This window comes from Maylandia zebra, linkage group LG9 (assembly GCF_041146795.1).
Source record: "Maylandia zebra isolate NMK-2024a linkage group LG9, Mzebra_GT3a, whole genome shotgun sequence".
NCBI classification, from domain to species: Eukaryota; Metazoa; Chordata; class Actinopteri; order Cichliformes; family Cichlidae; genus Maylandia; species Maylandia zebra.
In genome coordinates this window covers 21,144,956-21,170,971 of record NC_135175.1, presented here as the reverse complement: position 1 = coordinate 21,170,971, position 26,016 = coordinate 21,144,956, and the positions used below count along the sequence as shown (strand labels likewise).

The 26,016-nt window shown below is 43.6% G+C and overlaps 3 protein-coding genes across 5 annotated transcripts; 2 read left to right on the top strand and 1 right to left on the bottom strand.

Moving 5' to 3' along the window:
• Positions 1 to 540: 540 nt before the first annotated feature.
• Positions 541 to 10,088, bottom strand: atp6v1ab (ATPase H+ transporting V1 subunit Ab). Its single transcript, XM_004546711.2, has 15 exons — positions 9,929 to 10,088; positions 6,891 to 6,992; positions 6,495 to 6,623; positions 5,057 to 5,271; positions 4,834 to 4,971; positions 4,590 to 4,741; positions 4,335 to 4,497; positions 4,148 to 4,256; positions 3,856 to 3,978; positions 2,771 to 2,885; positions 2,593 to 2,656; positions 2,297 to 2,500; positions 2,069 to 2,163; positions 1,489 to 1,660; positions 541 to 1,240 (listed from the first exon to the last, which is right to left on the bottom strand). The coding sequence occupies exons 2-15, from the start codon at positions 6,970 to 6,972 to the stop codon at positions 1,148 to 1,150; spliced, it is 1,854 nt and encodes a 617-aa protein (XP_004546768.1). The 5' UTR covers positions 6,973 to 6,992; positions 9,929 to 10,088; the 3' UTR covers positions 541 to 1,147.
• A 961-nt stretch (positions 10,089 to 11,049) lies between these two features.
• On the top strand, positions 11,050 to 15,006 carry naa50 (N-alpha-acetyltransferase 50, NatE catalytic subunit). Of its 2 annotated transcripts, none has more exons than XM_004546710.4 (5): positions 11,050 to 11,282; positions 12,589 to 12,722; positions 12,947 to 13,066; positions 13,409 to 13,475; positions 13,586 to 15,006. In XM_004546710.4, exons 1-5 carry the CDS (start codon positions 11,275 to 11,277, stop codon positions 13,761 to 13,763), a joined length of 507 nt encoding a protein of 168 aa, XP_004546767.1. In that variant the 5' UTR covers positions 11,050 to 11,274; the 3' UTR covers positions 13,764 to 15,006. The 2 variants fall into 2 exon arrangements, with proteins under 2 accessions (XP_004546767.1, XP_004546766.1); XM_004546709.4 differs by having other exon boundaries at positions 11,051 to 11,282; positions 12,586 to 12,722.
• A 101-nt stretch (positions 15,007 to 15,107) lies between these two features.
• On the top strand, positions 15,108 to 25,550 carry usf3 (upstream transcription factor family member 3). Of its 2 annotated transcripts, none has more exons than XM_076888162.1 (7): positions 15,108 to 15,323; positions 15,846 to 15,969; positions 16,085 to 16,116; positions 16,211 to 16,293; positions 16,384 to 16,480; positions 16,595 to 21,447; positions 22,467 to 25,550. In XM_076888162.1, exons 2-7 carry the CDS (start codon positions 15,926 to 15,928, stop codon positions 24,276 to 24,278), a joined length of 6,921 nt encoding a protein of 2,306 aa, XP_076744277.1. In that variant the 5' UTR covers positions 15,108 to 15,323; positions 15,846 to 15,925; the 3' UTR covers positions 24,279 to 25,550. The 2 variants fall into 2 exon arrangements, with proteins under 2 accessions (XP_076744277.1, XP_004546764.3); XM_004546707.3 differs by having other exon boundaries at positions 15,843 to 15,969.
• Positions 25,551 to 26,016: the final 466 nt, after the last annotated feature.

Sequence of the window (26,016 nt, the reverse complement as noted above, 5' to 3'; positions counted from 1 at the left end):
TCAGGGTGCTGCTGCTGGTGTAATAGTGTGGGGGCTATTTTCTTGGCACACTTTTGACCCCTTAGTGTCAATTGAGCATGATTTAAGACAACAGCCTACCTGAGTATCATTGCTGACCGTGTCCATCCCATTATGACCAGTGTACCCATCTTCTTACTGCTGCTTCCAGCAGGATAACACACCATGTCTCAAAGCTGAAATCATTACAAACTGCTACCTTGAACTTGACAATGAACTCACTTTTACGCTTTATACTTTTTTGACTTTGAGGTACAACTTATGCTACTTATTTAAATTATTTTTATGTTGTGTTTAACTGCTAAATTCACATGAGATTAAGACTATTTTATATTAGATTACAAGCACTAAGATTCAGCTGTTGCTTTTAACCAGTAGTAATTAAGGTAGTTAAAATGTTAGGCAAATCGATCCTGAGGTCAGGAGACTACACAGTATGTGTGATATGTGGGGAAACCAGTTTGACAGCTCCAGCAGTATCATCAGAAACAATGAAGTCAAACAGGCGACGACACCACAATGTCTGTTTTTTTTCTCATGTTTTAATTCTTTGGGAGTAACATGATGAAAGCACTGGACAGCAGAGCGTTGGACTCTTACACATTCACACAGCAAAGTACACAGCACTGCACAGCGTGAAACACAACCATAAAAACAAAAAGAAACAAAGCCTTTACGTCAAAATGCTGGCAATAAATAGACTGATCTCATTAAATTTATATTCAATACTCTTCTGTACAGATGGTCTGTGAATTACAATACATCAACTGAACAATCCTCTTCAGGAAGAGCAACACAACACATAGGATTCATGTAAACAGAGAAAGGAATTACCAAGGTGAAGGGATCCCTGTTTCATACACACATCTAATTCACATACACGCACACATGATCGATGACCATGCAGAGGATCCAGAGTGTGCCGATACGAGGCAACGAGTAATAATGAATACAGTACATCTTTCTCTTTTCCCTCCACATGAAATTTCACATGCACACACTCTCACACGGTGACTCACAGAGGAGCACAATTGAGTACAGATAGTTTGAGGGATACATGGAGGTGGAATGTGATTCTGCAGTGGAGGGGTCTGAGATGAAAACTCGAAAGATTGTGACTGGTGGGCGCCTATTCCTCCAAGGTACGGAAGGCGTTCTGCATGTCCTCCACCAGCTGTGCATACTCGGCCTTGATCTTGGCTTCACCATCCTTAACCGGGTCCTACACGGAAATAAACAGGAATAAAGTGTCAAAGCTCGAAAAGAAAACGATCTGTGTTGGCTTATTTAATCCAACAGGTAGAAACAGGTTCTAAGTTAACTTTTGACTTCTTGAAATCTTGCTGCTTAAAAACTAACACAGAAGAAAAAAAAACAAACTTCTAAACCAAAAAAAACAAAACCAAAAAAACAGATGATGGAAGAACAGAAGAAACATACGGTGGCTTTTGCATGTACACCTGAACACACCTTGAATTTCATCGAGCTGATCTTGTAGAGGATTTCTCCCATGTGCTCCCTGATTATGGCCCAGGTGATTTTGTTGTCGCTCTGAGCTGTGGTTTCCACCGCGTGCCGTGCCATGTCATAGAAAGCTATCATGTTGGAGAGAATGCCCACTGTCTTGTAGAAAGGACAGAACCTGAGGAGATTGACAGCAAAGAGTCAGGAAAAAAAGGAGCTAACTGTAGATTAGGTCAAGAAACGGGGGAACGTATGATTTATAAAGAGTAGCTCTAGGGCCAGACTTACTGCTTTGCAGCAGCACAACCTGGGTTTCGCCGTTTGTTTGTGCAAACTGATTTACTAATGTTTATGAAATGCAATTTACAGCTAACACTGTGATACCGCGATTGCAATGATATTTAACGCAGAAAAAAGCATCTTATTTTTTGGACCTGGACACTATTTTGGCCCCGTTTAGTAAATATGCTGCTATTAATCTAATGATCTCCACACAGAAATTACCCAGCAGTGAATCATCATTTTTTTCAAAATCTGAGCCAGTAACATCAGTTAAGGTTCAAGTCATGTAGGCTATAAATGTTACCTGTCATAAGGAGTGTAACCGTTCTGCTGCAGGAAGTCATCTTTGATCAGTTTGGCCACTTCCAGTGTGATTTTATCTGTTTCTGCCAGTGAAGCCTGTCAGAGATAATGACACCTTAATTTATTCATGTGAAAAGACTTCAATGAATTTCTGAAACACGCCAAAATGGAACCAGTGAACAAATTTTTTTTAGGATCTGTTTCTGGCTTTGTCTCTGTGGTAAATTACCTTTCCGACAAGCTGCACAATCTCTGCCAGGTCCTCTTCCTCCTGCAGAATCTCCTTCGCCTTGGTACGCAAAGGTACAAATTCAGGGAAGTGCTTGTCGTAATATTCATCCAGGGCGCGGGTGTATTTGCTGTAGCTGATGAGCCAGTTGACGGATGGGAAGTGCTTCCTCTGAGCCAGCTTCTTATCCAAACCCCAGAACACCTAAGAGGGGAGAAAAATGGGGGAAATAATAAAGCACATCTGATTTTATAAAGCTCATCCAGTCAGCGTGGGATCAGAAGGTGATCCTTTACCTGAACAATACCAAGTGTGGCTGAGGTAACAGGATCAGAGAAGTCACCACCAGGGGGCGATACACTGGAAAAAAAGCACAAACATTTTCATTAAATTGCTGTATTCAACTTTCTGTTGCCTCTCAAAAAAAGATGTGCAGAGTAATGTCTCCCTCTACTGATGCAAAGCTGTACTCACGCGCCTACAATACTGACGCTGCCTTCCCTCTCTGGGTTGCCCAGGCACTTCACTCTTCCGGCACGCTCATAAAAGGAGGCGAGTCGGGCACCCAGATACGCAGGATAACCACTGTCTGTGGGCAGATGCAGGAAATAGCTTTTTATGCTGTGCCAAGTACCACTCTGCTTTTATTTTACCAAAGACCGAAGCACCAAAGCACACCAGCTCCACTCTAATGAAATTCGAAGCTGTCAGCTGTTTTCATACAGTCGCTTTTGCAGTTTTACCTCAAACAACACAAAATGGTTTAATTCATACTTATGGGTCAATATTTGTTCTATCTATATAAAGTCAAATGAAGATAAGAGAATGGCATATATGCTATATGGAGTGCTATTTATATAGTGCACTCATACATACATTCATGAGGTACTTTATTCTATAAACGTTAAGTATTCCATCTACCTCACATCGACGGGCAATTTATAACTACTAATTAATTTAGCATGCATGTCTTTATACTCCTGGAGGACGCACAGAGAACCCATGTAGGTAATGGGAGAACATGTTAACTCTATACAGTAGGGCCCTAGCCAGACTCAAACCAGAATCTTCTTGTTGTGAAGCAACAGTGCTAACCACTGCACCACCGTGCTGCAAAAGTAAACTTACATTTTCAATTGTTGCTGTTTTTCTATCAACCAGAAATACACTGCAGAAGCTTGAGAAGGCCTTTTGTTCAACGGGCAGCTTGTTTCAGTTGCTCTGTTGTTTTTATTTAAATGGCTGTGCTTTTAAAAGTGAAAATAGGGTCCATGTACGAAAATAAAGCAAGCGTACTGTTCCTGTTACTCCCATGTATATCTTTAGAAAACCTGATATGATTGTGATGAATCTTTTGAACATTTCTCACAAGCCCCTCCTGCTGTTGCGTAGCTTAGGTGAAAATTGGACTAAATCCACCCTCAAAAGACTGACTGTAACCAGCTAAATCTGTGTTACAATAATTAGGAGATCCTTGAATATTTTCTTCCCCATATTAGACCCTAACATTGCGCCCTAAAATTTTAAAAAGCTCTGCTCACATGAGACTTCAAACTTACCAGCAGGCATCTCAGCTAGACGTCCAGAAATCTCCCTGAGAGCCTCAGCCCAACGAGAGGTGGAGTCGGCCATCATGCTCACGTTGTACCCCATGTCTCTGAAGTACTCAGACAGAGTGATTCCTGCCAAAATAAACTGAGTTAGAAGGCACAGCACATGTGAGCCAATTAAAAAGAATCACACGAGGACAGTGAGTGAGCAATCCCTTAAGAGTGAGTGTTCTTCATTATAAGAGGATCGCACAGTTAGGGTGAGAGATAAAAAGTACTTTAGGGTACTGTTAACAGTCACCTGTGTAGATGGAGGCTTCTCTGGCAGCTACGGGCATGTTGGAGGTGTTGGCCACCAGCGCTGTTCTCTTCATGATGCTCTCCGTCTTTCCATCCACCTCCATCGTCAGCTGTCGCCCAAACAACACTGTCAGTTACCTCTGAACAATAGTTTCCTTAGAAAGGGGTGCCAGTACACTGCCACTTACTTCAGGGAAGTCTCTCAATACTTCTGACATCTCATTTCCACGCTCCCCACAGCCTACGTAGATGATGACATCACTGTTGGAGTATTTGGACAGGGACTGGGAGATGACAGTCTTTCCACAGCCAAAGGCTCCTGGGATAGCTGTGGTTCCTCCTTGCACACATCTTCAAACCATGAAGAGAAGAGATTAGGAAAACCTTTCTGAAACAAAAAAATCATCAAGGGTAAAAGGTCTGAGGGAGAATTTGAGACTCACGGGAAAAGGGCGTCCAGCACTCTCTGTCCGGTCAGCAGCGGGTGATTGGCGGGCAGCTTCTCTGTGACAGGCCGCACTTGTCTGACAGGCCACACCTGCACCATGGTGAACTTCTCCTTCACGCCTTCAAACTCCAGCTCCATCACCACATCCTGACACAGAAACACACGCGACATCAGCACAAATCAACGCCTCACAAGCTGCTCGTAAATTACAACCGCAGCTGAAGGCATGTCAGACTCACAGTGATATCATAGTTTCCAGGCGGAGCCACGTAGGTCACGGTGCCTCTGTTTTTAGGAGGCAACATGATCTTGTGCTTAATGAGGGAGTTCTCGTACACCATACCGTAGATGTCGCCGCCTGTGATGTGACTGCCAACCTAATAGAGTGAAAAGAGATGTACAGTAAATCTAATTCACCCGACATCTCAGACTTTTCAAGAAGAAGTCTCTACAAACTCCTACCCGCAGACTCTTGCTGGGAGAAAAATCCCACTTGAGGTCTCGGTTGAGGGCTCCAATATTTACACCTCTGGGAATGTAGATGCTTTGTGTGAGGTCATTAATGTCCTTCAGAGGTCGTTGGATACCATCAAAGATCGAGCCCATGATTCCTGGACCCAGCTCGACTGAAAGAGGTTTCCCCGTGCGGAGCACAGGATCGCCCACAGACACACCAGCTGAATTCAAGCTCAGAAAAATCATCAGGGTTTGGGTGAATTAGTTACCACCTGAGGACTAAGATAACCCCAGTTTGATTATTTTATAAGCAGCAAGGTGTTCAATAGTCTTGAACTCCCCCCCTCATTTCTTTATATTTTAGCTGGTAAGTGGGAAATGGACGCAGAGATTTGAAACATTTTCAAACATGCAGGGAAAACAGTATTTGGCAAAACTACAACCTCGAAAGTCAATATTTGGCATGACCACCTTTCTTCTTCAACACAGCCTGAACTCTCTTAGCCAAAAATCTGTTTTAGCTACAGACACGACTTTAAGATACTGTTCATCTGCTGTAAACAGATTTTAGGTGTTTTTGTCCTCCGTTTGTCCAGTTTCCTCCAATTTCTTAAGGACACACTTCAGGCCATGCCGTGTTTTTGTGACAGGCTTCTAGTAACAACGTTTCTAAGCTGTCTGTCATGTATAAACAAAAAAAATTTGGTTTGTCCCTCCAGTTACGTGCCTTTTTTTAAGCTTGAATGAGTCAACAAACAAAAATACATTCCTTTGAAAATAGTCAGTTACAAGGACTAGATTGAAGAGTCCTTGTCCTTTGAAAGACCTTCGGAAAACACGGAGAACTCAAGGCTTGCTCAAGACTGCTTTAAAAAATACAAAATCGTTTTGGTTTCTACACAGAAATGGAATGTCTGTTATATCCAGATTCACACGCTCTCATTAGGAATTTACGGCTGTGACTTAATCCATCCAGTTACATAAAAGATTATTTTTTATAGTAAAGGGTACAGTAGCTTTTTCCAAATTAATTGACTACGTCCTTAAATACGGTCAGTGATGACCCCAAAACAATCTGGGTAAAAGACACAGGATGCCTTTGAAATGCTTGAGCATCATTATCCTTACCACCAGTTAGGGATGGAAGTATACTGACAATTAGATAGTAAATACAGCAGTAGCTTAGTTACACTGATGTTATTAATACTGTCCTAAACAATGTCACCTGCAGCTCTATCAAACTTGCTGCAAGAAGCATAACAAATGATGCACCCACTTTAGTGAATCTACCACAAATCCAGGGTGGAAGAAAGAGACCGAGTAGCATGAAATGGAGAAATCCTGCAACCAAACCCTATCTGACTGTTTATATGGACATCTTCTTCTTGTTTCAGGATCAACTTTTATAATATCCCATAACAGCAGCGTAATAAAATAAGGATACATGTCTCTTCATAGACCTGGATGGTGGCCATGTCTCCCTCCAGCCTGATAATCTCTCCCACCAGCTCACTGTGGCCGACACGGACCAGCTCATACATGGCTGCTCCTGCCATGGCCGTCGCTGTCACCACTAGAAGCACAGATGAGATGTAATCATAAGAGTGGTTGCTTTTTGTTTGACTGAAATGAATTTCGCTGTTTGTTGTAAAAGCAAAGTTGTTGTGCCTTTGTAGGATAAAATAGTGCTCACAAAACCTTATTGTTGTGACCAAGACTGAGAAATACAGATGTGGTTAAATGTGTTTGTGTCATTACACCTCCTCAGTTTTTTCTGGAAAGTGGTAATAATGTGTTAAATATGAAAGAGGAGTTTCATAAGGAGTATGTGGTGACCGACCTGGTCCAGAGACTCCGTGAACGTATCCAAACTGGCTCTCCCTCTCCTCATCCCTGATCTTGGGCAGCTTGGACATGTCCATCTTCACGTTTATTAGTCAGACTGGAAGAAAAGAAACATAAGCAGCTGTTACTGACAACAACTTCCCTTTTTGTGACAAATTTAAAATGACAAATTAGTTCATTTTCAGCATAAAGCCCCTACGAGAGTTCAATTCAATTTTACTTATATAGCACCAAATCACAACAACAGTTGCCTCAAGGCAATTTATACTGTAACCTAAAGACTCTGCAATAATAAAGAGAAATCCCCAACAATCCTATGACCCCCTATGAGCAAGCACTTTGGCAACAGTGGGAAGGAAAAACTCCTTTTTAACAGGAAGAAACCTCCAGCAGAACCAGCCTCAGGGAGAGCACCCCGGTTACCATCTGAGGACAAAGATAATCCGCGTTTGATTATTTTTATAAGTATCAATTTGAAACTTCTCATTTTCAAGTTATTGCATTCACAAACTTAGGTGCCCATGGTGCCCGCCCAGCAGCAAGTAAATGGGAATTCAGCTGGGAAGTATTTTTGCAGGCCAGTCGAACTCTTATTTAACCACGTAAAAAGAAACGTTCATGTTTAGAGTGGCTGGATGGGTAAAACCAAAGCCTTATGAGGAAATAGGAGAGGTAAAAAGAAATACTGAAAGTTAAAAGAACACCAGCACACATCTGAAAACATTTCAACATAATTACTAGTGAAACGGTGACCACCGGTGCTGAAAGTTCAAAGGCGGTAATTACAAAAGCCACCTTTAATGTGCTGATTCAAAAACTCACAGCAGCTCTCAAAAAAATGTTTCGTTTTTCTTATAACACATAGACATTCTGTGTATTCAAATGAATTTGAATACCTCTGTGATGAACTGGCAACTTGTACAGGCTGAGTGGGTAAGCAAATGGATATATGAATGTGGACTTTTGACCAGAATTGGACAAATTTATATTTTCATTATGAGTTCATTTAAATTTTTTCCTGGCATTATGCTGACTACTCTATATTGTCTCCCCCTGTAATAACCATAGAAACCTTGAAGAATGCACAGCATCACTGCTCAGGGCTCCTTGTGTTGCTGCAGTCTCAGCATCAGAGGCAGAAGTAGGCCACCTCACCAGCCAGTCCACTGGCCTACTACAGTCAGTCAGTGTGGCACATCCGGCTAACATTAGTGGGGGATCCCACTGCATCCTCTTTTTTTTTTTTTTTTTTTTTTTCATATGAAGAATAGGGTGCATCTTTCCCACATCAGGCTGTTCCTTTTTCTGCTATATTTATACCTCACAACTCAGCCACATGCAGCTGTAACACAAGCTGCCATGAGTCGTGACACAGACCCATCCTCACAAAGCGCTGCCTGCAGATGCTCTGCACACATTCAAGATCAGCTTTATCTGCTAAATATATTCATTACTTGCAGTTACATCAAGAAAATATGCCTATATTGTGGATTTCTTTTTCTGCTCCCCCCTTTCTTTCCATCTTTCTACATCTATGTCCTTTATTGCCCTTCCTACTGATGCACGGATCTTCCTGCTCACGCTAGGCTGCTTGGCCATCTGTGCTGGAATAAAGCAGCTCCACCTATTGATTAAAGCAAGAACTGCAAGAGAGATATACATAGGAAGGCTTCACTGCTCAAAAACACCAGACTAAATTTACTGGTTTTAACTGGATAATACTGGTATTATCCAGGGAGCTCACCTGGAAAACCTGTTAGTGTACCAGAGGCAAGCCTCTGCCCATTTGATTAATAACATCACAATAAATAACAAAAGAATTACACATAAAACATCAAATATGTCTTCTTTTAAAGCGGCACAATAATATTTATTGGAATAATTAACTTCTGTATGTAATAAACCCACAGAGTAGCACTTTTTCATAACTTCCAGATACAACAGCTATGGAAAAAGTATTCTACATGACACTAAGTCATATGATCCTGGCACATGACTGGCTGCCCTCAGACGATGAGTCTCTTTAAGGAAGTGGAACACCAGCATGGTGAAAAACTGGGAAGTCAAAATCATAACTGTCTATGTGGAAACTCTGGAGATTTTCTCCCACCTGACTGCAATACTTCATATATTAACCTCCTAAGACCCGAACTCTTACACGGCATGCATATTTAATTTCTCTTTGATATTTGGGCATATTGGGGCGCGATGAATGTAAAAACAAAGAATTACCAGATTTTTTTTAACCTTATTTTTGTTTTTAAGAAAAATAAGAGCCACATATGAGGATATTCGTTTAGAATTTTGATAAAACAGTAGCTGTATAATGTCCTTGTAAGTGGATATCAGGCCAAATTTCGTATTTTGGTCTAAATAGCCCAAAATGTGATGTCCACATATGTGGACGCCAGGTCCTAGGAGGTTAAAGACAATTTACCACAGCATTAATATACTAATGTGGGCAACAATTGACGGCAAGCCTCCTGTTGGGACCAAATGTTACACCGATAAAACAGCTTATCAGACAGCAATTGAGGAGTCTGTAGTGAGTTTAACCCGAGTGTCCCTTCTGACCTGTATGAGATGTTGTCTGGGTAAAAACAGGCTCAGTAATATTACATGTAAGTGAGGTGATTCTGCAAAGCATCCTGACATGCAGATGTTAAATGAAAGTCCCATGGACGCAGGTAACGCTGCTGATCGAGTGCACAATATTCGAAACTATAAACTAGCCAGTTGTTTAGCCACAACAGGAAGAGTCTGAAATCCGAATAATAAAGCCGGAAAAAATAATGTTTGTAATTTCCACTCGGCCATATTTTGTCCTTACGTTAACAACAAGGTTAGCTAGCTGTGTGTGTGATTAGGTGTTGTGAAAACGATAGCAAGACTGGTTTGTCGGCCTGGGTGGAAAAAAATGCTGTCTCTACTATTCTGCTGCATAGGGATTGCTAAACGGTTTCACTGTACACACGCATCCAAATATACTTCGTAATATTAAAACGACGTTAAAATGAAAAACGGGATATTTACCGTGTGGCTGTGAAGTGTCCGTTTACTGTCTTGGTTCGAGAGAGGAACGCTGGCTGCTGCAGAGCGTGACAGCGAGATCAGCTGACTTCATTCACTCACCGCTTGCTTTTACTGCGGGCTAGCGGCAACTGGCGCCATTTTGGATCCTCCCCTGGACTACCGGAAAGATCTCTAACTGGTGGATATTTGTGGTCATTTAACCTACTTAGCATAAAGCACGACTCCGAGCTCATAGCTTCTCATATTGTTGTTGTAAACCCTTGTCTTAAATTATGTTTTCACCTTTGTGGTAAATTGGTTTTATGGGAGACTACGTAAACTTTTAAGTACACCTTATGTGAGCGAGCGTAAACCCACAGTGATGTAAGTTCTGTTGGTATGCAACGATAAACAACCTATCTACATTACATAGATCATAATGAGCCACGGCACCTTATCTCTCATGTTGTTTGACATCTTTTCAGCAACGGTTGAGCCAAAATGGAGGTGCTTTCACAACTCCCGGTTTATCTTTCAGGTGGTTTAGGAGTAAACGATAAAAATGTAATTTTGATAAAATACATTTATTTAAATATGTATACATACCCCCAGTTTGTTTGTTTTTTTATTTTTTTATTGGGGGGTGTATTTATTGGGGTAGTTTCTCCAAACTACAAATTTACAGAACTACAGGGCTCATGGGTTTTTCTTTCGCTTTCGTTGTGTAACAGAAAATCTCAGCATCCATATGACCAACACTGTATTACATATATAAACTAATTTCGGATTTCCTTTTTTATGAGTAGATAAATATAAAAAATAATTTCAGTAATATATTTAGAAAACTAAAACGATAGATTTCATTGAGTAGTAGTAATCCAGTTCTGGGGCGAAGACGTAGGCGCTTTTCCCCCAAAAAATATAATGCTTGCTTTCGGAGGTCAGACAAATGCATTTCACACGCCTCAATGTCACACCAGAAGTAAGGTCCCCTTAAATAATGCGAGACGAATACGAGCCCTATATAATTATGACTGAGAACCAGGATGTTTTCAACACATAAACCGTTATTTAAATGTCTTAATTTGGCTGGAAAAGAGCCTGAGAGTCCAAATCCAGGTCAAAAAGTCTCATATCTAACATTAGAGGCGCGTGTGCGCATGCGGAGGTCAGGGTTGACAGTCCGTCTCCACACAGTCGTGGAAGGAGTGTGGCGGCTAAGCTAACTGCAACCATCGTAACTAGCTACATGTGGAGGGTAAAACGGGAGGCATCCCCGACCCCAACTCTTTCCAGTTTCTCACCTTTTACCCGAAACAACTTCAGAGTTCATACTCTTCGAAAATAAGGGATATCATCTCTTTAAAATGAAAGGGTGAGTGTGAACTTTTGGGTCACGAATACGTAGCTTAGCACAAGTAAAGTTTTTCATGTCTGTTTTTTTTCCTACAGGAGGAGGCGGGGAGGTGACGGCGAGGCTAGCTAGCTTGCGAAACGACTTTTATTTAGGTTCATGGCCACTATATAAAGGACAGCACCGTCACTGAAGTGGTGCTGTCTTAGTTGTTGTCGTTAACTTTAGCCGCTTGTCGGTTTGTGTAGGTCGCGAACAAGCTAAGCTAACTAGCTCGCTGCTAGTGGAGAGCTGAGTCAGTAAAGCCAGTTTAGCTAAGCTAATCATAGCTCTGATTATTTTTGGTATTTGCCGCGAACCTCAGCTACCTGCACAGAGTCATACCAGTTTTGTCGAAAGTCTTAGACGCAGCTATCTCACGTTGGGCAAAAAAGTTACCATTTTAATGTCACACATGACAGCAACTTTAGCGTTTGTGCCAGCTGACTCAGTGTAACTTGATCTGCCAAAGTAACACACTATCAATGATGCTTCTGGACATTTCTGAATAAATTCTCTTATTCCACGAGGGCAATAAAGGCTGAAGTGTATTAATTGTATACTTAGGGTTTCACCGATCTCATTGTACATGCTTAAGGACAACACACGTGACCTCCACCAGTTCTTGGATGTGTAGTCGTCCTATAAATACCACAGTGAACCTCTCACTGAGGCGAGTGGACTGCTACGTGTGGGTCATTTACTAGTTACACAAATCCAGCCATGTCCCCTGGTCATCCTATAGATATTTAAAGGAGAATATTAATCAATTTTGATGGTAGAAAAGTTTCATTTTTAAGTAAAGAGTTATAAAAAGCACAAGCTGCAGGTGTTGTTAAAATTTATTTCTAAGCGGCATTCGTCCAAAGAATTACTGTTAGTAGTAGATTATGTAAATGTATGTGTGTGATTAGAGGGGACATGTTGATTTAAGCTATACAAGAGTTGATAACAGGTTCAGTTCAGCAGTGTTATAGCTTTTGGGACGAAATCACGCAGTTCATGAGAGATGATTTAATCAGTACTCAAAGTAGACAACTATCTGTGTAATTCATCTTTGAGCTTTGATAGTAAAAGTGAAATTCATCTTTGAGCTTTGATAGTAAAAGTGTTTACTCAAATATTGAGTGTATAGACTGAAAGAACTGTGCTTATAAACAAATATAAAGGATAGAAGGCTTGTAAGATGTCAGTTTATTAGTCTTTATTGTATTTTGGTTCATATAATGTTAAATGAAATGGTTTACCTGTTGTCAGCCATTTGACCGTTTTGCTCTTGTTCCAGTAGCCGGATCGAGCTGGGGGACGTTACGCCCCACAACATTAAGCAGCTGAAACGCCTCAACCAGGTCATCTTCCCCGTCAGCTACAACGACAAGTTTTACAAAGATGTGCTGGAAGTTGGAGAGCTTGCAAAGCTAGGTAAGACATCACAATACTTACACCTAGACAACTTCAGTTAGGGTGACACCTGATTATGACTGTATGTGATGACATTGATGCGTTAAAGAGGAAAGCGACTGGTGGAATTCAGTTTGCATGCACTTTAACAGCTTGATTTTCAGTCATGGGAAATGAAATGTAGAAATGTGGCTTTTAGAGGTATTTGATCTTTCAGCATCATGTTTTGTTTTGGTTTTTTGCAGCGTACTTCAATGACATTGCAGTGGGTGCTGTGTGCTGCAGAGTGGACCACTCTCAGAACCAGAAGAGACTGTACATCATGACACTTGGCTGTCTAGCACCCTACCGTAGACTTGGAATTGGTAAGTAGTAGTAGATTGTTTCTGTTATTGATTCCTGAAGAAGAAACTTTTTTTTTCTTCCCCACTATCATTAATGATCCTTATGTGTGATTCAGGTGAATAGAAGCTCTACTGTCATTAGTTTGATAACGGAAGTTACAATAATAATACATTTTATTTGAGGGCACCTTTCAAAAAGCCAAGTTCACCTTACAAAAGAACAAAATTAATAAAAGGAGCAATTGTCATCCTCTATGAGATGTATGATAGACTAGACTGTTTGATACTGTTTCTTAAAAGTTATGAGGACCTCAAGAAGAGGCTGTTGTGCAATTGGTGATTTTGTTTTTACCTTTACGCCAGGTACAAAGATGCTTAATCATGTGCTAAACATCTGCGAGAAGGATGGAACTTTTGATAATATTTACCTGTGAGTGTTTGCAGAATTTGCATGAAAACTTATCTGCATACAATAATTATTTTTGACTGATTTTCCAGATGAGCTGCCTGTTAATGCATTTGTATTTTCCCACTCTACAGTCATGTGCAGATCAGCAATGAGTCGGCCATTGACTTTTACCAGAAGTTTGGCTTTGAGATTATTGAGACAAAGAAGAATTACTACAAGAGGATAGAGCCTGCAGATGCCCATGTGTTGCAAAAGAGCCTGCGCAGTCCTTGTGCACTGCCCAGTGGAGAGCTTCAGAAGTCAGAGTAGGGGCACAGCGTTCGGAAAAGGCACTAATGTGGCCACCTCCACAGAAACAGAACTGTGACAAATGCCCCAGGATTCAACACTTTCTTCAAAGGACGCTAAAAAGAGAAAACAAATTTCAAGCATAAAAGTTGCTGCATTTATTTCACAAGAGGGTCCCCTGTTGTTGTTTTTTTTTTTCTTTTTTTTTCAAATTCTCTTCATACTGTTAATTGACAATGACAAAAAGCTAAGCATCCTATAGTGCTCCTGTTGACAAAGTTACCAACTTCTGACAGTTGACATGGTGGAGGGGGAAAGAGTTGGTGTTTTCAAATCACATTGTTGTTTTTTTTTTTGTTTTGTTTTTTAAATGCGGTTATTAAAGCTGGAGGGGACATATCTATGCTGTTGATCAAAGGAAATCAGTTGGTTTGGAAAAGTAAAGGGAAAAAGTGCTTGAAAGACCATCCCCCGACACAAATGCAGTCCCAGGTGGTCAGCTTGGAGTGATACTTGAGATATGTGGAACAGACAAAGCTCTATTCCTGCACCACCTGAATCTTTGGACTCATGAGAAATGAGTCTGACCGGTTTGTTGTGTCCGGAGGGGCAGAAATGCGTCCCCTCAGTACAGGAGAAAGGGGAAAAGCTTGACGGTTTTGTGGCAGTGGGAATATGCGTTCAGTACTTTTAATTTTTAAATATTTCCAGGCTGTTATTTAAATCCCCCTTCAACTAGTCTGTTATTTTTATTTTCCACACTGAAATGGCAAATGGTTCAGAGGTTCTCCTGGGTTTATCACAAAGAGTGAAAATATAAAGGAACGAGAGAACCAAACAAATGTATTGAATGTGTTATGAATAACATCAGATCGATTTGGATTTGGGCATTATTTTCAGTAGTATGGTGGAGGTGTTTGTGGATGCTTGTTTCTAAATATATACAAGTGTTTTGAGACATACCTTAAACACCTTTGGCACCTTATGTAGCCATCTTATGACATTGGTCTTCTCAAACTTCCTGCCACAGTGAGCTTCAGTGATTACACACACTTTCAGCTGAAAGTTTTGGAGTTTTGCTATGATCTCTTAACAGTGTATTACCCAGAGGAAGCTCTGACACCTCTGCATGCAAGGAGAGTTGTGTCCTCTCCACTGTAGTATACGCATGTTTTCATTTCTTTGGAGAATTTTATCTTTTCTGGAGCTCTATATTGTAAGACTTTTTAACGTCTAAATGAATAAATTACTATTTGCAGTAAAAGTTGTGTTATGTTTTGACATTATGAATATTTAGTATAGAAATTGGGTTTTGTGTGTGTGTGTGTGTGTGTATGATTTATGTCTCCCTCTGCCTTAAACTCTTCCTTGGATGCTTATAGGTGTTGTGATTGGATATAACCTCCTACCTCTGGAATGCTATTGGCTTTCAGGACTGCGTGCGGCCCGCCCCTTTCAGCACTAAGTTAGGTTATTCAGATTGTTTTGGGAGATGAGTTGAAAGCTTTGCTAGCTAATAGTTAGCCTCCAATTTTTAAAGTTCTTACAGGAACAGCGGTCTCCAAAATGTCGAGGCTAAAGGTTCGTGAAAACTACTCTCTGTAAGCAGCATTTGTGTGAGCACGGCCGAGAAGCGACTGGCGTTGTTCTGCTTAATAATCATGTCGGTGTCGATAAGCTAAGATAGCTGTTAGCCTGCTAGCTATCAGAAAGCTAGCTGAACAGGTAATTTCTTAGGTTTCTTTGCAGGTTTAAATATATGAACATCGCTCGCTGCCGATATTGATACACAAGCCCAGGAGAAAGATCTGTTTAATCACTTCGTGTAACACTCTAATTATTTTGTAACGTGTCGGTAAGTGTTTTTATCTAAATGAGTAAAGATAGGGTAATTACACTAGCTTGTTAGCATCTGGTAGTAGTAGAGGCTGAGTGTAGCTTGACAGATTTAATACTTTTATATCTGCTATTGTATGAAACAGTATGAGCTCATCACTAGTGTATCTGTACTATTTTTCTCAGCTGATACACAGCGGTGTGTTGACAGTGCTCTTATTTATAATCAATACTCTGTTCGGATGCTTTATGTTTTGCTTGCAGCAGGACGAGCACGGAATGGATTTTAGGTCCAGCTGTTGATGTGTTGACTGGTACCTTATCATACAGGCAACTGTGAGGACAGGATGCCAGAGATGACTGAAACTCAGACACCTGGCCGTAAACCCAAGTAAACATCTTTGAGATATAGTCTGTTTGTTCCGGTTCAGTCAAATAATTTCCGTAAGTGGTCGTTTAAAATGTGAACTGTTCAATTTTTTTTAACGTTATTTTATTGTTTGCAGAAAGAAGAAAAACAAAGAATCTCACAATGCAGGTAAAAAAACCATAGATGACCATAGATTTATTGTGTAGGGTTTACTTTAAATGTACATGAATTCTGATGACTTTGTGTCTTTTTGTTGTTTTAGTTGAAAGACACAGAAAAGAAAAGATTAATGCCGGGATTAACCGCATTGGTAATCTTTTGCCATGTTCCCAAGCACTTAAACAGGTAAGAGACAATCTGGTGTTTCTGTTTGCCTAAATATAGTGAAATTAGAGCAAAATATTTTAATAGAAAAAAATGTGATTTTATTTTTAGAGTAAGAACATGATACTGGACCAGGCCTTTCGTTACATCACTGAACTGAAGAAACAAAATGATACAATGCTTCTGGAAGGAGGAGATAAAGTCCAAGGTAAATTGTAATATTGTACACACCAGCTTCCTAATTTAGTTGGAGTATCCTACAAGTTAAGTGTGAATATGGATTATGTGTGGTTAAAGTCATGAACTCTACACCTCATTGCAGCAGAGGAAATCCGTCGGCTGCGGCGTCAGCTGGAGGAATTGAGGCGAGAGAGTGCTCACTATATTGAGCTCCTCAAAGCCAATGACATTAACCCTCTGGAAGATCCCACTATCCACTGGAAGGGCAAACAACGCTGTGCTAAAGTGGCAAAAGTTCCCCCTACTCACCAGCTCCCAAAGGGGATAATTGTTTGTTCTAATGGCAATGGGAAATTCCCTGCAGGAAAGGAGACTAGCCCAGGAAAACAGTCATCTGAAACATTAATTATTCAGCCATCATCTGAGGCCAGTGCCAGATTAAGGGTTAATGGAGCCCTGCTGCATGTTAACAACTCTTCTTCTACCCCTGCACTTCTCCCTGGGTCAGCAGCAGCACCCACTCAGTCTACACCCAGCCTGAGAATGATAGAGCAGTGTGTGGTTGAAGCACCAACTGTGGCACCCACTCTGCCACCTTCTGTGTCTTACATCACCCTCCAGATTCCTGCAGCATCCACGTCAATGCCTCAGCAAGCTCAGCCCCTCACCTTAGCAGCTACTTCAGCCTCACAGCTCCCCACTGAAGGCTCTGCTCTGCCTGCATCCACCCACCCTACAAAAGCTTCAGAGGGTTGCTCATGGGTAACGCAGGACGCTACCATAAGGACTGCAAGTTACACTGCTATCCCAACCAGCCAAGCCCTTCTCAGGGCTGGGGCAGCAGGCAGCACACAGACTACCTGGACAACACTGCAGATGGCAGGGAACACAGTGCAGCCAGTCTGCCAAAGTCTTTCCACTCCAGAAGTCAGCAACACCACCCAGCCTATCCAGCAGGTGACTGTATGTCCAATGGGCAGCAAACCATCTGTTCACCCAATTCAAATACAGATGCAACCACAGGTGCCTGTACAGCAGGCACCTCTTACAGGTCACATTCAAGCGCAGCCGTTTCAAAGAGCACCCCAGATACGGCCAGCAGTCCTAAACCAGACACAGCCTCAGCCTATCCTAGCATGCCAACCTCAGTGTGCTGTTCTTCCTCAATCAGCCATAGTGCAGCAGCCACCTGTGGTGGCCCACCCTGCAGTCGTGTCTCAGCCCCAGCCTACTCTTCTTCAACCAGCCATAATCCCACAACCTCAACCCCTCCCTCAGCCAGCCCTGGTACCCCAGCCACAGGCCACCGTGCTTCCTCTCCTTCAGACCATGCAGGTGTTGCAAGTCAACCCAGGTGGAGCAACTGCTTCAGGTGTTACAGTACCACAGAACACAAACAATCCAAGTGTTGTAATCCTGCAGCAGGCCAGTGCTTGCCCTACCCAGCCAGTTGTGAGGGAGGAAATAACAAGTCAAACACCATGTCAGCATTTTGTAATCATCCAGGCACCCAATCAGGCTGCAACTTCTGCTCAGAATCCCCAAGTTGGCATGGTGCCTGCTGCTATCCCTACTGTTTCCACTCAGATACCCATGACCAGCACCTCGGTGTCTGCACCATCCTTGCAAAGTGTAGGGGGAAAGCAGCTGGTGCACATTCTTCCTCGCCCTGTTCAGCCTCAAGCGAGCCATCCTCCGCAGGCCACCCAGACATCATCTTCTCCACCAGTTCCTACAACCCCGCAGACTATCACTGTGAATGGACAGGTGTTTGCCTTGCAGCCTGTGAAGACTTCTGATAAGGCCAGTTCCCAGGGTGGCCAGAGTACATTGCAGCTAGTCCAGCCCACTACCAGTGAGGAACCGACTACTAATGTGGCTCTCAACAGCTTAGGGGCCCTCAGCAGTCTCAATCAGAGCATCTCTCAGGGTCTTCCTCTTAACATTTCTAGTCAGAACAATGGTCAGCCTCCACCTGCTCCATTATCAGTGTTGCAGCAGCAGCCTCCTGCTCCAGCATCCATCTCTGGAGCCACACTTGCACTACCTGCCCGACAGCTACAGGTCCCAGTCACATCAGGGCTGGTGGTTAGTACCTCTAAGCCTTCAGCAAAGAGGCTTCGCACAGCCTTGAATATGAAGAGAGCAGCAGCAAAAAGGACTAAAGCTGCAAAGAAAAAGGAAACCAGTCCCCCACAACCTGCTGTAGCTCTTTGTGCCAAGCCAATAACTGCTACAGGAGAGAGCCAGACAGTTCAGGTTACAGGATCTCAAATTTTACAGTCTGCATCTGTTAAAGTCACAGACATTAACTCCACATGTACCACAGCTGTCACAGCTATAGATAAAGCTATAGGTAGTGTCACTACACAACAGAACACACAGAAAATGATTGTAAGCAGTTCATCCAGCGGGCCAGCTGTGTTTAGTCAATCCCATCCACGGGATAAAACCTCTGTCAGTGCATCTCAGAGTGATTCGACATTCAGTCATTCTAACACTAGCAGCATCACAACTGCAGTTACAACAGTCACTGCCACATCGATCGAGCCATCGGTTAGTTCAGACTTGGTTGACAAGAGTAAAGTATCTCCACTTTCTGGCAGCGACTCAGCTGTAACCAAGCTCTCAACTGCTGAGGCTAAACATCCTATCACCAGTACAGAAACTAGCATAACACAAACTAAGTGCACTGCCAGCACTGCTGCTTCTGGACAAAACCGACCTGTGGTGACCTCAGCAGCTGCCTCTGAAACTCTGTACACTTCTTCCTCTGTTTCTACTGTATGTTTGACTCCAGTCTGCACCAGCAGTACCACAGCAACTGCACCGTTACCTTTTAATAAGACTACCCAACAAACATCACCTTGTGGTTCCCAGGGATCTGCTTCACAAGATTCTCTGCCTTGTAATAAACAGGAGTCTCAAGCCACTCCTTCATCTTCTGTGTCCACAACTCTGTCATCATCTGCACCTGCATTTTCTGCTATGCACAGCTCTGCAACAACCCCTACAACAAGTTCAGATATTAGTAAAAGGAACACTGCTCCCAGAGTTACAACACAGCAGACTGATGTGAGCACACCCAATCTGTCCTCCTGCCATCCTACTGAGGGCAAACCGCCTCAGGCCCCTAGACCAAACAGTGAGGCTCAGGAGGAGATGCAGTCCACACCAGCAGCCAAAGAGAGCTTAGTAGTGGCTCCTGACATTCCTCCTAGAAAGGACTTTTCGTTGTCTCAACAGGTGTACACTAACTTAGATGATCAAACTCTGGAGCACTCTTTGACCTCTAGCAGGCAGACTGATTCTCCCATGTCTTCTGGAGCTGGGGGTGGTAGAGGGTTTTCTGTGGCGTCCATGCTTCCCCAAGGCCACACTATCGGTGCATCATCTGGGTCCTTTGGAACATTTACATTCACAAATGAGCAGGCAGAGATGCTGGCGTTAGCCATGCTGGAGCAGGACAGCCCTGGAAGGAGGAGTGGAGGGTGCTCTGGGGAAAACACTGCATCTACTAACCCCGCCACAGCCACGTGGGAGTCCACAAAAACCACACCAGTGTCAGCCAGTAAAGAACGAGGCTCAGCTGGGCAGCAGGCTAAAGTGAATAAGCCTATTGACCCAGGAACAGTTAAACCTGCTGTTGAGGTGTCTGTCAGAGGACAGGTTGGGGAAGGGCCTGTGAGTGCAGCCGGTGGAAGCAGACATCCACAAAACATCTCTTACTCCCAGTCTCAGCCTCTTCCCCAGGTCCAGTCTCAGAACTCATCCCAGAGTGGGACAGTGGCAAGCCTCAGTGTCAACAACCTGATTAGGCCCAGCTCTAGTCACCAGCCCTACCCTGGCTCCCCAAATCTGCCTGGCCAACAGGCCTCAACTCCCTCTCCTGCGGGGACCTCATCTCTTATATCCCAAGCCTCAAATAATGCTCACTCACCCTGTTCAGGTGCTACACAGCCAAATGAGTACATCCCCTTAAAGACTACACTAATGAGGGCTCAGGGAGGAGTTGGTATTGGCGAGCGACAAGTAAAGCTAATTTCCAAGCGGCAGGCTCAGGATGAGGTGATGTTAAACACTGGTAAACGACCTAAGCCCTGCCCTCCATCTGGTAACCCTGTCAACCACATGGATGTGAAAGCCGCTGACCACAACCAGATGATGGTAGGTCAGCTACCGTCGTCTTCCTCAACCGTCATGACAAGGATTAATTCAGAAGGTGGAGGCCCTATCTTCTCTGCAAACTCTTTTATGAGCCCGGTAGTTAGGCCTGCAGATGGGCACTGCCCTCCACAAGGACCTCCTGAGCAGAACCAGCCAGGGGTACTTCATCTGCCCCAGGGGCATCAGCAGCATGCTGTAACACAGCCTGGTCAACATCTGGGAGGGAACCTTTACATGAAACAGCAACAGCAGGAGCAACAGAGGCACCATCTGTATCATCTGCAGCACCACTTGACACAGTCAGACCCAGCACAGCGCCACTCAATACACCAGAGGGCGCTGCAGCAACAAGAGCAGCATGTCCAGAAGAAGCGGGCACTCGTCAGAGGCAGTCAAACAGGCTCACCTGCTGGCCTGCAGCAGAAGCAGCATCACCTGGAAAAGTCTGGAGTTCAGCAGCAGCAGCATCCTTCACATCAACAACAACAGGCACAGCATCAACAGCACACGCAGCAGCAGACCCAGCAACATCCACAGCAGTCACACCAACAATCACAGCAGCATCAACAGCCAACACAGCACCAGTCTCATCCCCAGCAGCACCAACAACAGACACACCAACAGCCTCCACAGGGACAGCATCAACAACACCAACAGCAGCAGCAGTTGCAGCAGCAGCAGCAGAGCTCTCACTCCAGACACCAGCAGCATCTGCAGCAGCAGATCCAGCAGCAGCACTTTAGGCACCAGGAAAAGAGTTGTGAAGCACAGGCAGCCAGTTCCAGGGGCCATCACAGTAATCACCTGGCCCAGCAGGACCACCTCAAGGTTGGTGTCATGTGATATAAAAAGTGACAGTTGCATTTTTAGCATAAAGCATATTTGAAAACCAGTCCACTGGAATGTTTTTGTTCTCCATGTACCATTTACTAAGTATTACCCCATGAGACTTTTTTTTTTCCTGTGCAAGAGATCTGAAACAGTTTAAGTTAGTGTAACTCTGCCTAACTACCTAAGTGTCCTTTATACAAACACCTGGCTGCTGCAACAGTCTACCACAGAGAAACTCTCATTTACAGAAAGAAAAAAAAATCATGAAAAGAAAACAATCACAGTATTGACACTTTATAGTGTGTGGGGGACTTTGCAGTGAAATAGCAGCTCTGCCCTTACAGCCACAGTGTAGACAGAGGAGTGTAAATTTAAGATTGTTTGTAATTGAAATGTAGTTCAATCATTGTGTTTTGTTTTAATTTCTACTATCTATTCATGAACATCTGAGAGCTGTCAGGATAAAAATGTTAACACATGCTTTGTGGTTGGATGACACTGTACACCAGGGGTTCTCAAAGTTTTGATGACAGAGTGCCACTTTTGGGACTTAACATATGATTGAGGGCCATGCAAGAAAAAGGCACACTACATTACATCACATTACAAAGTCACAACTTGCGTCAGTTCAGAGGATAGTCTTTTATGTGATTAATTCATTTCTTGATAGATTTCTTTAAGTTGATTGAGTTTTCTGAATTTCTGGACAGCAGCCTTATTTGTTAATGTTAGAAAGGTTTGGTCTGCTATGATGGGAAGAACAGATGTTGAAATTGAATAAATATCTCCCTTGTTCATTTTCTGGGCTGATATATTGTAGCGTGACATGAGTTGTGGGTGTTGAAAATGTTCAGTAGTGCATTTTATGTTTGTTGCCCTCACAAGCTGCATAAAATACTACTAAGGGGCACCACTGGACTCCACTCTGATCTGTTTTTATTGCTCTTATTGATTTATGATAGTTAAGATTCATTTTGAGGGTGTCACTGATAATATTTCCACTTTTTCTCCCTCAGTCTGGTCAAGACCATAATGCTATGCAGAGGATGATGAGTTCTAGGAGTCTGGAGCAGCAGCAGCTCATTTCTCCTCCCGCCAATCCTGTGTCACGGTCGTCTGACTTGGCCTGCACTCCATCTCGGCAGGAACGTCACCGTGTGTCCAGCTACTCTGCTGAGGCGCTCATCGGTAAAAGCTCCACTAGTGGCGAGCAGCAGCGCATCGGTCTCCACCTTCAGCCTGGTCACAGTGGCGCTCAGGAGCAGCCAGACCTCCGTGGTTATCTGGACACGTCAAGAGGGAAGGCCAACATTGCACATAACCCACAGAGCCGTCTGCCATCTGACCATCCGGGGTCCGCTGATGTTCAGCGGGTCTCAGAGTGTCCGCCCTTTAAGGCAATGGGGGGTGCAGGAGGAGCACATCAGCTCAGTGGTTTTGAGGCTCAGGTATCTCGTGGGAGTGACATGACATCTAAACCAGTGCCTCCCTCCCAGAGGGGGCCTCAGGGGCAGCAACAGCCAGGTTTCAGGATGGGCCCTGCAACAGATGGCCGAAATCGTGGGGGCTACAGTGGAGCTCATCCTGGATCACAAGGGGTCCAGGTTGGACCAGCACTGCCTCGAGAACAGGATGGATGTCATCAGAGTTTCATGCAAAGCCTCCTGTCCCCCCACCTTCCTGAGCAGAGCAACCACCAACGAGCAGTGCAGTGCTGTCCTCCGGTCAGCATGGAGTACAGCTGTGTGCCTGGAAACTCGTCAGGAGACATACAGGCCAAGACCTCCAGTCCCAGTGTTCCCCAAACCCAGAAGGCTCCGCCTATGCGACTTGCAGAGGGAAACAAGGGCCACATTTCTCAGGTCAGCAGTAACATGCACCCAGGCCCAGGTGTGCGATCAGGACTCCCTCACCCTCCACCCCCACACAGCAGCTCTGAGCCAGGCCGCTCCTCCGCCCCCTCCCGTCCACCCACTGCTGTTAGCCAACACTCTCGCCACATTGCCAGAGATCCTCAGCCCACCAAACTGAGACCTGGCGACCGGCCTCGATCCGGTACGCTCAGACCGAGCAACCCGTTTGAGCCTGAGGGCCATCTGCCTCTGCCCCCTGGAGGTGGGGTGCTGCTGAGCCGACCGCAGTCTGGAGGAGAGGCACGGCGTAGCGCCATTGTGCGCTTCATGTCAGACAGTGCTCAGGTTCCTAGCGACAACAACCTGGTTCCTGATCAGCACCTAACACAAAACTTTGGTTTCCCTTTTATTCCTGAGGGAGGGATGAATCCTCCACCTCCCATCAATGCAAACTCTACGTTCATCCCGCCAGTGAGCCAGCCGAACGCCTCCCGTACGCCGTCCCTCCTCCCTGTTGAGCCTCAGAACACTTTAACCTCCTTCTACCCTTCCTATTCTCCAGCTGCTCACCCCAGCCTTTCCAGTGATGTCACCCTCCAATACTTTCCCAACCAAATGTTTACGAGCCCGAGTGCCGACAAAGGGAGCGCTCCTCCACTCAACAACCGCTTTGGCTCAATCCTGTCCCCGCCACGCCCTGTGGGTTTTGGTCAGGCCAGCTTCCCGCTGCTTCCAGAAATGCCCCCGATGCCCATCGCCAACTCGTCTGGAATCACCCCTCACATCTCCAACTTCAACTTGACCTCTCTGTTTCCCGAAATCGCTACCGGCATGCCCACTGATGGCTCAGCGATGCCAATGTCTCCCTTGCTGTCTCTCTCTAACACCGCATCTGCCGACTCGGGCAAGCAGCCGAATCGTCCTGCTCACAACATCAGCCACATTCTGGGCCACGACGGCAGCTCGGCCGTGTGAGGAGACCTCCTGCTGCAGCGTGAATGTGATGGTGAACTGGAGCTTTAGAGCAAAAATTTTAAATGTTGTTGCTTTTATTGTTCAACGAGTTCAGAAAGTGGTGATGAAGCACTTGTTGAAATGGTGATTTTTGTTGTTTACATGTTCAAAACAGTTTTGGTCTCAGATATGTTCCCTTTGGCGTTTGCCAATGTTATCATTTGTAATATCTGAACAATCTTATAATTTTACAGGAACATGGAAATGTGTGTCTTTAAAGTGTCCCTCTTATGCTTATAGGCTCCTAATTTTATTTTGTAGGTCTACAAGCAAAGGTGTGCCTCTTTGTGCACTGCTGTCTTTTTGAGGCTACACTCCCACGAGCCCATTCTGGTCTGGATGGTTAGCTCCACCAAATTCACATGTAACTGGCGTAGCCCTTCAAAAGCTGACATCTGCAAACAGAAAGCCGTAGCCACATTATAAAAACATGCCATCGCTTCTAACTTTAACATCATCCTACGTTTGAATTTGATCGAAATCACGGCAAAGCCTCGTTTTTTGTTTTTTTTTTAACTTGGAGAGTTTTTTCCATGCGTGTTTGCTGTTAGTGCAGAGCAGCTTTTAATGTTCAATGAGTTCAGAAAGTGGTGACGAAGCACTTGTTGAAATGGTGATTTTGCACTTCTTGGAGACTTACAGTAAAGCATTTGGAGTATTTTGCTGATAAGAGACATTTTAGAGTTATCGCCCATCTTTGAGTTGAGGTCACTGCTCGTTCTGTCCTTCCTCAAGGATGGGAAAAATTATTCCAGTTTTTTACATGGGTGTCAAGTTTTAAGTGGAATAATAATAGTCATGTGTTCTGTGGGAGAGAATGGACAGCTGTGGACATCACGGTTGAGTTGTCCTTATCATACTTCTTCCTGTTCTGCAGGGAGACGTTAATAGGCATTGCAAGCAAACCTTTGCATAAAACCTTTCTAATTCTCTTTGGTGTGGATTTTTCAAACATGTCAAATTATGAAATGGATTGAATGATGAAGAAAAAAGTTAAAAGCATAACAGGGGCACTTTAAAGTTTGTTGTAAAAATGTTGGTTAAACCGACTGGTAGTAAAACAAAATCAGTTTTAGGTTTAGAACTTGAGTTCAGTGTATCCTGGGTCATTGAGAAACCTTCTGCACAGTTACCTACTAATGTAATTTACTAACTTATCAGGTTGTGCTGTACAGAATTGTTTTTCCAAGAGCTATTTTGTAAATACCAATGTTTAATATCAGAATTATTAGATTATGTATGTATTTGTAAATACAAGATTGATTAATAAAGTTTATAAGGAGACATTTGTATTTGCTGCCAACTGGAAAACTGTGTGCTTTTTTTATTCTCTTGTCCATGACAGCATTTGAAACATTTTTCTAGCTCAAACGACAGCCTCCCGCCGCTCACTCCTGACTCTCTCTTCTGATCTATACATAGTGATGATCAATTAAACCAAAAGTTTTAGATTTGGATTCATCATTTCATCAGACCTGTTGACACTAATTTTCAGTCCTGTAATGTGGCAAACTGCAGCCTTTTCTGTTTCCCTTCCTTAAGAATGGTTTCATGACAGGAACCCTTCCACCTTCACAATATGATGAGGCTTCAGCAAACACTCCGTGGATGAAAGGACTGGACTTCTCTCAGGTCAGGAATCAGGTCTTTGTGCATTTCTTCCTCTTTCTTCAGGATATGATTTCCAAATATTTATCTG